The 12445-nt window shown below is 40.9% G+C and overlaps 3 protein-coding genes across 3 annotated transcripts in view; 1 reads left to right on the plus strand and 2 right to left on the minus strand.

Annotated features, from left to right (window-relative positions):
• The first annotated feature begins 40 nt into the window (after positions 1-40).
• On the plus strand, positions 41-8400 carry arl14 (ADP-ribosylation factor-like 14). The gene is made up of 2 exons (XM_084911963.1): positions 41-4399; positions 8311-8400. The coding sequence occupies exon 1, from the start codon at positions 2254-2256 to the stop codon at positions 2854-2856; it is 603 nt and encodes a 200-aa protein (XP_084768089.1). The 5' UTR covers positions 41-2253; the 3' UTR covers positions 2857-4399; positions 8311-8400.
• LOC146367590 (zona pellucida sperm-binding protein 3-like) lies at positions 5661-8785 on the minus strand. The gene is made up of 8 exons (XM_084911961.1): positions 8375-8785; positions 8132-8247; positions 7949-8052; positions 7601-7775; positions 7358-7475; positions 6573-6658; positions 6105-6373; positions 5661-5927 (listed from the first exon to the last, which is right to left on the minus strand). The coding sequence occupies exons 1-8, from the start codon at positions 8783-8785 to the stop codon at positions 5833-5835; spliced, it is 1374 nt and encodes a 457-aa protein (XP_084768087.1). The 3' UTR covers positions 5661-5832.
• Positions 8786-11946: 3161 nt separating this feature from the next.
• The window catches only part of LOC146367591 (uncharacterized), a 2036-nt gene continuing 1537 nt past the window's right edge, over positions 11947-12445 (minus strand). The window contains exon 7 of the mRNA XM_084911964.1: positions 11947-12325. Coding sequence (XP_084768090.1) covers positions 12194-12325 — 132 coding nt within the window. The 3' untranslated portion in view covers positions 11947-12193. The remainder of the gene's footprint in view (positions 12326-12445) is intronic.

A 12445-nucleotide genomic window follows, 5' to 3' on the forward strand; every position in this document is an offset into this window, starting at 1 on the left:
CTCCATCATCTCATGACAGGTATGATCAATTTGGATGTGTTTATTCTTTCCACATTTTATCATATATTAAATGCAATGCACATCACCTGCTGCCGGGTCTGTTGGAAAGCTCCACTGGAGCACTGCAGTCTTAAGTGCCTCCCGTTGCAAATATAGATTTTGGGGAGATGCAAACAGCTTCTCATATTTTTACCTCAAGACATTTCTTTTAAAGAATCTAGCTAACAACAGTCACAAAGGCTAGGAGGGTGAGGTCACACTAGGATTGAGGGAAAACACGTGACATGATCCGAGCGTTTCTGGGATGCTTCTCTCAGACCACAAATAGCTCTCTCACTCTCAGAGCTGCCGTCTGCAAGGCAACTCAACACCGCAGTCTTCAGCCTTAAAGCTCAGCGATGTCAAGTTCAGTGACACTCTGCACCAGGTGGCCAAACTCAGAATAGCCTCCACACGACTTCATCCAAATTCCTAAGACCAGTGTGGTCTAATAACTATAAAAATCAACAGCGTCACTCATCGGCTTTACGGGAACGCTTTACCGCTGTTTATTTAAATTTGGCATGCTATACGAGAGATCAGTGCGTGTGGAAGACACGTGAGATTCACTAACAAGCAGGAATACACCACTTCTGGCTTAAAAAAAAACCCTTAGATCGTTTTAGGAATCTTCTCGAAGTTCCAAACAACATGGGACAGCATGGCTCCAAATCTTCCATTGAAGCCCGTGCGATTTTTCAGAGCGATGGCGCAGCGGACATGTGCCAGAAAGCGGACACATGCTCTACCACAGGCTCAGTTGTCCGCTTTCAGAAGAGGGGGGCCAATCAGTCGGCCTGTCTTCACTCTTCCCCCCGGACAAGGCAGAAGTCAGAACTCGACTCTTGGCCCCTGCGTCGCCGTGACACCGGAGGACTGGTGTACGTGATGGATAACCCAACCGGCGGGGTGTGGGTGAAGCCGGAGGAGAAATGGTCCAGATCTTGATACAAAAAACTGAAATACAAATGATTTAATCAGTGGAATCAGTTGAGCATCTTACAGAGTAGCAGATGTTGTTGATTTATCTTCCTGCTGTGAGGTGAGCCTCCACTGTGCCCGCCCGCAATGCAGTGAGGTGGATTCAATCGACCTTCACCTTACCGAGGATTTGGCTGGACGGATCATTGAGATGAACGGATTTTTTCTTTATTCTGTTTACATGTTCAGTGTTAGACTGAGAGGGAGATGGTGAGGGGAGGTGATTAGCCACCGAGTCTATGTCTTTGGGTGCTCTATTATTCTGAATGATGTGAAGCAGAGTAAACAAAGGGAAGGGGCCTGGCTGTAGTGCTTTGGTCGATGGTGTCATGGTGAAACCTGCACCCTACCAATGGCTGACCAACCTTTATTGATTTTGTCCCACTTTCCTTTTTTTTTTTTTTTAATTATTTGACTTTTATTTCTGTTTATAATTACGCGTGTATGTGCTATACAACACACACGAGTATTAAAATACAATATTTTAAAATAACGATGGCGTTTTGGATGTGATGGAGTGACCTAGATTTAGGACGGAATGTCCACAAGGGGTAAAAGCAAGATGTGCGTGACGTGACCTCAAGTTTACGATGTTTGGCTGCTTCTGGAGCACTGGAATCTGAGTAGATTTTTTTTAATGTGCATCCATCTCATATTTAACATGGCTGACAAGCCAGTGTAGAAGTTGGTTCGAATACAAGAACTGTGTGTGTGCAAACAGGAAGAGCTTCGACGTTTTATTTATTTATTTATTTAAGTTTTTCTAAGTGTCACTTATTTAATTCCGTGATTGGACATGTCATTCAAATTTCGAAATGTTGTAACAGTTTGAGGCATCGCAGTCACTAAGGCACCTTCCACTGCGGTCCTTTTTAACTTTAACTGGTTTGGTGTAATTGGCTATTATTTAGTTTTTAATATTTAAGTCTGTTTGAGTACCCGGTTTTGTTCTCAGTGCGCTTTTGACACTTTTACGAATGCACATTAGTCAGCCTGATATCTTCGGATAACAAACATAAAGTGATGGAATAAATGACCAATAAAAGTGTAACTGGGGAACGGGAAACTTTGCCCTCTGGTGTGACGCCTTATCGGAACACAGTGCCTTAGCAGGGAACTAATGGCTTATCCATTAAACCTCAGTAAACGCACTAAGCAAACACCGCGTCAGAAGGGCACAGGAGGATGTGACTGTCCCACGTCAGTTAACAGCCTCTGTATCTGCGCTTCACCATGGGATTATGGGTTTCCAAACCTCAAGTGCAAGTTCTTCTGCTGGGTCTAGACAACGCTGGAAAATCGACTCTCCTCTACAAACTGAAGCACAACACTTGTGTCAGCACCGTCCCTACCATCGGCTTCAACGTGGAAATGCTCGAGGCCAGAAAGAACAGGAGAAAAATAGCTATAACGATCTGGGATGTCGGCGGTCAAGGGAACATGCGCGACCACTGGCCGAATTTCTACCAGAACGCTGGAGCTATCGTGTTCGTCGTGGACAGTGCCGACCAGGAGCGCCTGAACGAGGCGCAAAGGGAGCTGGAAAGAACTCTGAGAAATGATGAGCTCCGGGGCCGTCCGCTGATTCTTCTCGCCAACAAACAGGACGTCGACGGCGCGCTGAATGTCACTGAAATGAAGGACAGATTCAATATGAGAAAGATCTGCCAGGAGCGGGATTGTTTCGTTCAGCCATGCTCTGCGTCGACGGGATTTGGAGTTGAGGAGGCCTTTAAACGAGTGGTCCAAGTGGTCAAACTTCCGTCAGAGCCCGGTGCAGTGAAAGACAATATCAAGGATACAGTGCACTACCTCAGAACAAACACCAAACATTAACATTTATTTATAAGCAATGTGTTATTTGACAATATGACGAATGAGCTCTGACACTACCTTCTGCTTTAATTCCTTTATATCAACAATAAATCGTATTTAAAGAAATGCCATGTTTTGGTTACATTTCTATGATTCTTACGCCCACGGAGACATGCACTAATCATATGAACAGGTAAGCTGTTTATTGTGTGTGCGTTTAGAAACTGCATATCCGTATCTCCTTTTAATTATTAAACGCAATTCTGTTATCTCACAGTCGTGTATCTCACTGACAGCATCGTCAACCCAGGGGAAAAGCGCAACAAAGACAAGTGCAAATAGGTTTGGATGATTTAGTTGTGTTGCACTGACTCTCGGCTGTAAACAGTCTCCTTTGGCTAGTGTTTCATTTCACTTATGTATGAAATGATAGATGCTGATAATCCACTGATTAGCTTTTCGCTAGTCTGCAAAAACATAATCTAAATGTGGTAAATGCTGACTGTATTCATTTTACTAGGCTGTATTAGAGTCTGACTGATTAAAGAGCAGATACTGTAGGCTTGGCAAACCCAAAATTGTTGCTCTTGTTTTTTGTTTTCTTTATCTTTGTTATGTCATATCACAGCTAATCTATGAAGCATTAGATGTGATATGATAATAAATCGAGCCTCAGTGCTGAGAGTATTTAGCAGAAAATTAAGCTAAACCTGAACACTCACTTGGACACACTTTTTTGTGGAAGAAATAGAGGAATTGGATCAAAACATTTTCCAGAGGCATACAGTTCATGTTGTATGGAAATTCACCTGGCGATATTTTGTGCGTTCTTCTCCAAAAATGCGCACTATAGTGACAAATATCTCGAATATCGAATACTTGAATCTATAGTGCTACGTGTTCGTGCCTTGTAGCTTGTCCGTCACAGGATTCCGGTCGTCGATCTCTTTCCGTCCCGAACCGTCTCCTCATATGTCGGCAGATGTTTGCATTCATCGTATGTTGGCAAATGCGCAGCGGCAGCTGGATCCGCCGAGCTGTCCGGTGTACAGCTCTCCATAAGCATTTCTTGCGATGTGGTGGCCGCTGGCTGTCCATTTTGAGGTGGGATGTCCTGCCTTGATCTTGAACACAGCACCCTCTGGACAAAGTATCCCAACGCGAAGAGAAGCAGCAGAATAAGTATTCCAGAAAGTTTTCGGGTGACCATGGCGATGCTGTAGTACGTATAGTTCACCAACTCCGGGCAACAGGTGACAACAGAGGTGTTGTTTCCCTGCGTACAGCATATCTGATCATTTCTGCAAAGGACGTCTCCGCATCTCCGGCTGCAATAAACAACCGTGCGAACAAAAAGGCAAGTAGTGAACAACGCCAGCAGTTGGTTTCTGAGGGAAAACATCGCCGATGTGTTCAACGGGATAAAACAACCCAGTGAGAGACAACAGCTAAAGCCCTGAAACAGGATGCAGGCGAGACGACGCAAATGCCCGGACTGAAACACTGACGTAGAGCATTATCCACTCACCGCATCCCCAGAGCATGGATAAAACGACGGACCAGGGTGGGTAATCAACAATCTTAAGTCTACGTATTAACAGTACCAATCGGCAGACGATAAGCTGTAAGCATTCCCCGACTGAAAACGATCAGGCAGAGATCTGGACTTGCATCTGTAACCCCTGCAACGCATGAATATGCTAATAAATCAGTGGCACTGAACTCCTAAGTGCTACTTCAGTGCGCTCCTGATTTGTTATGCACTTAGCAGGTTTATTGGTACAGCAACTCGTAAACAGCATACATATAGTGGCTTGTTCATCTGATATGCAAGTAAACAGGCGCCCGGGAAATCGACAAGTCGTATCAGAAAGGCTGGCAATTAATCACGGAGATGGGAGGGGACGCTGAAAACAACGTGGCCCGTGCAGACTGTTTCAGCACCGCGGACAGCGCTCATCACGCCCACCGAGGACAACAACAAGGGGCGCTGTCCGAGATGCTGACACCACAAAATCCAAAGAGCATAAATGCTCCACTTGGCACGAGCGCAAAAATGTTTCCATTTGCAATATTAATACCACTTTGCGTACATCAAGGGGTCAAGCCAGGCCATCCCCTTAAAAGGCCGCAATGTTCAGCGGACGTCCATTTAAGATGATCCGTACATGATGCAATAAGTGCTACTAGGGAAGTGCTGCTCTTGGAAGGTGTTTGCCAAAACCCTAAAAGGCTGCTACACAAAAGCACAGATGTGACACTTTCTAATGTTTATTAAACATATTTACTGATAAAGTGTAAAGCTGCTGTTTTATGAATAAAAAGTTAGACAAAGATGCAACAGTTTTAGTAAACCATCTCTCCAGGGAGCTGTGACTAATGCGTTACTGGATATATCTGAAAAGCCAGGATTTTATATTGCATCAAATACCCCTCATTGTGACAATAATGTGGTTACATGAGTAGGCTGAGGGTAGTAATGGAAGGAAGTGTTCTCTAATAGCATGTCTGCATATCTTCTTAATTGATAATGGTTGGCATGTTAGATGAATCTTTACAGCTGGCAAAAGGATGCATTGTTTGTGTTCAAGTACACAAGTAATGCATCCTTTTGACATCCACTTCTGTTGCTCGGGGCTAATGAGCTTGAGTGCTTAAAAACCCGATGCTAATTAAATTGTTTGCTAGCTCCATATCAAGTTCAGACTGAAAATTACAGGATGTTGTGGATTTGTTCATGTTTGTTGTCTATAGCAAAGAGTTATTTGTGGTAGAAAATACATAATTTAAAGAAACTGATGGCAAGCAGCACACACTTAAATGGCTGGAGAAGTTCAGACAAAACTTTATTTGAAAAATGTAACGGGCCTGATTGTGTTCTAGTGCAGAGGATGATCTACATTCATGGGGTTTGTGTACAGCATCCACAACATGTTTGTAAAGTTAGCAGAGAAATCTTTATTTTAACCCTCACTCTCCAGTAAAGCATCCCGAGTCTCAGGTGATCTTGTTTGAAACTGTTTTTGGGTCTGCTAAACTTGTGATATGGTTACTGAACGGCAGCACAGTTAAGGGTCCCAGCTGGAGTCTCCCTGTAAAAACAGGAAAAAAATAAAAATAAAATACAGATCACAGTGTCTCACTCAGGTTTCTTTGAGCTCCACTCAAGGTTTAATTATTAAATCTCTGAAATACAAGTTCAACAGGAATCCAATTTTAATGAAAAGGTGTTTAATAGCAGAAACCCACTGACTTGAGATTGTACTCACGTGCTACATAGTCTGTTCCTCCCTTCATTAATTTAGCAGAGGATTGCTCATGTTTTGTGTGCCTGCGCTGGTGTAATCTTGGACGGAAACGGACGTAAGTTGCTGGATGATGTTTGGGACTGTTCTGGACTAAACCTTCCAGTGAAGACAAGGTGGGCCTTGCTTTGGCATTCATAGTAGTTTTAGGAGGTTGGGTGGACTGAGTTTCAACCTGGTGGGCAATATTACAGCTCCTACATGCCTCATCATTCCCGTCGACTGAACGCCACCTGGATAATGTGAAATTTTACATGTGTAAAATAAAATTACCCATCTGTGAAATCTGATATAACAAAATAAATATGTTGTACTTAATAAGATTTTAGATATTGTTTTCATGATGTCCATCATGACTTATTTTCTGATAACATGGTAGCACAAATGGGCACCTGACCATTGCTGCACATAAAAATGACATGATTTTGGTACCTGTTCTCAGTTAAAGAGCAGGCCCGGTTTTGTGAGGTGGCAGTCATTGTGGCTGGAACAGCCTTTACATGGCAGGTTATATAAACCTGTGAATGAGACAAAGGTTAGGGACATAATTTGGCCAAAGACAGTTGAGATTAAGTCACTAACATCGCCACTGCAGAACAGCCATCCCACTTCTTTGCTCTGAGAAACTCTTGAGTAGCTTCTACAGTATGCTTTAGGTCATTATCCCATTTCCACTGTGAAGCACAGTGATCGGTTTTGCAGCATTTGACTGAACCCATTTTTGTCCTTCTCCCATATTCTATGCAGAAGATAAGAATAGTTTGTTTCATCTGTCCAAAGACATGGCCCAATGATGGCTACCTTCATATGCACAGACATTTCTTTGGCCCTTATATTTAAACTTCTAGTGAAAAGATAAAATACAAACTCAACAATTTAAATCAGCTTCAGATATGATGTCTCCATTTTTCATAAAAACAAAGAGAGAGCACTGCCTGTTGGCCAAGTGTGCAACTACATATAAAATTATTGTTATTCTTAAACAATAATGCAAAAATTTGGGTGAAACCCTTGAATTAAAGTCGAAAGCTTTCAATCGCACAATGATTTAAAAATCCACTGTGGTGTTGTAAAGAAGCAAAACTACAAAAATAGCATGTTTGGTTTGACAAATTATGGATCCAACTGTATATTACAGTAAAATACAACCCCCCCCCCCCCCCACACACAGGTCTGATATTGAACATATGTACTGTGGAAAGCCATTTACTATCAACCTGGTTGCTGGGTGCTTGGTAAAAAATGAAGGCTTCTAGCTGGAATCTCAGCTTGTGTTCCTCGGTTCTTGGTAGAAAACACGAGCTGGAGTTTGTCAGGTAAGCATCAGTAAGACATCTGTTATGTAAAAAAAAAAAAACAAAGACAATTTAAAAATGAAAGTCTATGCCATGATATGAGTTTTACTATATGGAAATATAGGAATCTTTATTGAGAATTAAAGATTTAGTAGTAGAACTCACCCATGCTCAACAAAATCATATCTTAATGCTACGTCTGCATCAGGAGTTGCTGTGCCAACACAATGGTCAATGTACACTCGCAGGGGCATGTGGTTACCAATAACAGCAGAGACTTCAAAATGAATCAAGTCACCAAGGAAATATGTATAAGACCCCCTCTGAAACGTCCAATCGTCTGCAAAGATGGCAACAATTAAAAAAAATAAAATAATAAAGTACACGTAAGCCTCTAATGAATATTTCTAAAACCTGTGATGGCATTTTAAAGATGAATCATTGTGTGGTGACGTTAAGTATGACTCTTAGCAATAGCAGAACAATGTTTCATGGCTGTCATCCTTGTAATACCGGTCATAAGAAGCAGATGAAAGTCTATCTGGTCTTCTGCTGAAGCTGTCGCAACAAGTGGAACCCAGGTGGGATGCAGGGAAACACCACCTACAGAATACTTCCTGAAAACAGACAGATTTCACACAGACACACAGATTTCCACAGCACACTGCAAACTTCTGTTCATGTGCATAGGCATACTTTTTGTAATGACATTCAACTGGAATAGCAGCTCCATCCAGTCTAAGCAAACCATCAGATGAGGGCTCAGGTGAGTAGACGAGCACATTGGCATAGATAAGCTTCTCTTTTGTGGACTGAAAGAAAATGTTAACATTTTAGTCTGCAACTCACACTTCATTCATTTTGTTTTGTAAAAGGAGAAACCTTTGACCAGAACACAGCAGTGACTGAGCCACGCTCCAGAGAACTAGCAGTGCTTACTGAGAGCTTTGTCCCACAAGCCACCAGCTGGGCCCGGATGGTGAACTCCGCCTCTCCCGATGGGACTGCTCCGCACACTCTCTCCTCACCCGCTGAATCTGAGCCGAGTCTCAGATGTCCGCCGTCCACTTGTAGGCCTGTGTCAAACATGTCAGCCTGCACCACGACCTCCATGGCATCCGGTTGGCAATTTACCGTGACCGGACGAGGGCGCTCCCGGAGCTCCGTGCTCGGTTTCTGTTTTACCGCACCAAACTGAGGCTGGATGCGGCCATATGTCCCACCCTGGCTCAAGGAGTTTGTCACGCTTGACTCGCTGCTGTGAACTAACCGGCTGCTTTGTGCCAATGCGCAAACGGAATACAAAACGATAAAGCACCAAGAAACGAGGCCGTGCAGGTAACAGTCCATGCTTTAGCCAGGTTTTTGGAAGGAGCGATGAGTCCCCCGACAACACACCCCCTGAAAGAAAAAGCACCACAGCTGTAAGTGATTGCTCTCCAACACACCTGGTTTGACTGATTATAACCGTTTCACTGAGCATGCGTGCCCGTTACTTGAAACGTGACGACACAAAAGTGATTTTTTTGTTAAACAACAAGTTTAACTAAAGTGCAACAAGTTAAAAGCTTATTTTCGGCATAATTTTATTCATTTCGATTGTGTGGTCGTTTAGAAAATATAAATGCTATTGTATATATTTTCCACCAGGTGGCACTAAAACAGCTTAAAGTCAGTTTGTCGACAGGGATTGGATGATGTAATGATGACTTCATTCCTCTGTTTAGAAGTGACTGTTTTTGCACTGAAGTTTGTCTTGAGCCTTACGATTTTAGCACCAATTTATTACGCCAGCTCTACTGGGATGTTCGTGAAATGACATTACTTAATAACTACCTAAAGTAAATAAAAATAGTCTGATTTAATTCCGACTAAACCTGCCAACTAAACAAAAAAAATTACATTTATAAACTAGAAGGGGCAGCAGATGGGGCTTCTTTACCCTGGGTTTCCCCCTTAGTCTACATTCAGGTTGCCCCATCATAAACAGTTTTAAGTCTATACTGATGAAACGTGCATACATTTACATAGTATTAAATGAATTAACAAGGTATTTTCTGCTTGTGTGGTGGGCTTGCCCATATCCACCTCAGCCTGGTCGCTATCTTTCCTATCATGTTATCACATGTATTTGGATCTCCATCTCATTCTATCTTCTGTTCCTGATTGTGATCCCTTTTTTCCCCTTTTAAATTTTTTTTGTCTACCTCACATGTTTCTGTGGCAAAAATGTCGCACCTCTTTTCTCAGCCTCATAAGCCACAAATGTCAGCTGTGACAATTCAAACGAACAGGGAAGGGATGCGGACGGAAACAAAGTTATATTTCATTTTCAGTTCGGTTTTATGAATAAACAGTTCGCCTTACCTCTGCTTTCAAACCATCGTTCCCACAATTAACCTGTGTAACTTTCAGGTGGCACTTTAGGGCATTGACCTGATTAAATCAATTAAGTTTGTGTTCGAGTCAAGAAAACCTCAACAGCGTTTAACACGCTCACAAGTACAACTAATCATGACGATGGTTTTTAGAGTATCCTGTTTGTCTGTTGCACAAGCATGTCTAAGCAACCTACACTAAATTCAATATCGAAACTGAAAGTGTGGCATGTTCGGATTTTTTTTCCTTTGTAAATTTTGAATACAGTAGTTGATATTGTGAAAAATCAATGCGCTACTGCACACACCCAGAACCCTGCATAATGTATGACATCATTTAGGAAACACCCAGTATATCGTGTTACATGGAAATGCTGTATCCTGAATGTCGTCACAGCCTGGATATGACTAAAACCTGCAATTATAATGGGAAATAAAACAATTTTTATCTCGGTTTTTCATTGTTAATTATTTTGTGTGGACTTTTCTGTACAAGTATGACACAAAAACATCAAAAATAAAGTCCTAAAAGTAAAAAAAAAGGGAACAAAATTAAATAAAAGAGACAAAAACAGATTGAACATTACATATATTTAAGTGGTAACAGTATGTGAACCATTGCTTCAAGTGTCTGGTGTACAGCCTTGTGTAGCAGTAAGTGCAGCCTTACGCTTCCTGGTCAGTCAGCTCTTGATCAGTCCTGCACACTGTCTTGGAGTACTTCTAACCAATTTAAATCAATACAATGCATTTTCAGGACACTTGTTGATTTCTTCATGTTAACTGCTTACTTCAGCTCATTCCACATTTCAGTTGGATCAAGCTGAAGACTGTACCGAAGGTTGCAGTCTTGCTGCACGACCCGCGCCTTCTTTTTCTATTGCTATAATTTAAAATTTATTCATCAAAGTACTGCTACAAAAACGAGCCCAAAGCATGATGTCACTACTATATAGCTTCACAGATGACGTTTCCTCTTCTGAAATGCAGTGTTCTTCTTTCTCCACAGGTAACACTGTGTTCATGATGAATGTGTGAGGGGGTTTTAGCTGCTTAAAGGTTACCCACTGTGACCTCCCAACCCCGGAATAGGTGCTTTCCTCCATTTGCAGTAGGAAATCTGTCCGATTGTGGATTGGTTGCGTCCATACTTACCAACAACTCTGAAATCTTGTTTGTTTTTATCGTAAAACACTTCCACAAACACATGTTGGGAAGATTAGATTTTTTTTTTTCTGAATGTTTTTTTTAGTAAATACAGGCTGCTGACTCATAGCTGACTCGCACCCTGCTGACTGAAAGCACCTGACTCTAATTTCACCTTTAAATTAATGGCTAATCACTGAAGTTCACACACATGTGCGTCTCACAGATATGGAAGATTGGATTTATTTATTATTATTTAATTACCTGCTTGTGGATATAGTGTTAAAATCAGAACATGTTTTAGTTCATGGTTATTCAATAATACTGAATAACAATTACAATAATGATTCTTTCTGTAAATCTTGGTCTTAACAGATTAACTATTTGATGCATTTCATATTACATTGACTGTAATGGCACCATAATGAAGTGTCATAATCCAGTTTTTAAGTTTAATTTAACCCCTTGGACAGATACTGATTGACCTTCCTTCTTGATATCAGACCACATTTTATTTTATTATCACTATTTTATCATGACAATAATAGTCACCTGACTGTCATTATCTTAACTTGGGGATTTCCAAATGAAGCGTGAACAAACACTATACTGTGGTCTCTTTGTAAATGTTCTTCATGGTGGGTTTAGTTTGCTACATGTTTATAGGAAACAGAGCATTGTGATTGCTCTGTGGCAAAAACAAAGAAACAAAACAAAATCCATCAATGTGCAATCTACATTTTTTTGTTGTTTAAAATCTATTAAGGAATATTTTTTTCTTATAGTCCACAAATGCTTTTTATTGTTTTCAAGCTTGACCGTAACTAACCATGTCTTTAGATTCTTATAAAGAGTTAAATCAGTTATCTTGTTGTAACATATTTAAAACGAAAAAAATAATAATAATCAGTGAACAAAAAAAGTGTAAACCAGCAGGTAGTATGCAGGAAAAAATATTTATTCAATGATTCTTAGAATCAAATAAATGACAACACATTCAACATTTGAAAATAAATAGTCCAGAATAAAATAAATAAATAAATATCATTTTCAAGTCAGTAAACACAGTTAAATATAAGTCGTCAATTTTAAGATATGAGTTAAGTAATTTATGAAACTTTAAAGTATATTGAAGTGTTTTCTGTCACAGCAACATTAACTGACTGTCACCGTAGTTTCTGTAATTTCTTTCTGGAGCCTCTTGAGTATTGTTGTTCTGGAGCTCAGTGACGATTCATTTAGTGTATTCATCAGAGGTCATGTACGCAATCACTCGGTTTATTGTGATGGCACGGACCTGGAAGCCCTTCAGCACTTTGCAGAGGTGAAGTCTTTGGTCGAAGGAGGTTCCGAGGTTTGCAGCAGCCTTAAAGAAACACAGAAACATTATAAACGATTTGAAACATTCATGTAATTAAATTTTGTTTCCCTAACAAGCTTAATATTTCTTTTTCAAAATATTAATGAGAAAGACCCGAAGAAGTGT

This window comes from Perissodus microlepis, chromosome 18, assembly GCF_051167445.1.
Source record: "Perissodus microlepis isolate ML-2025 ecotype Zambia chromosome 18, ASM5116744v1, whole genome shotgun sequence".
NCBI lineage: Eukaryota > Metazoa > Chordata > Actinopteri > Cichliformes > Cichlidae > Perissodus > Perissodus microlepis.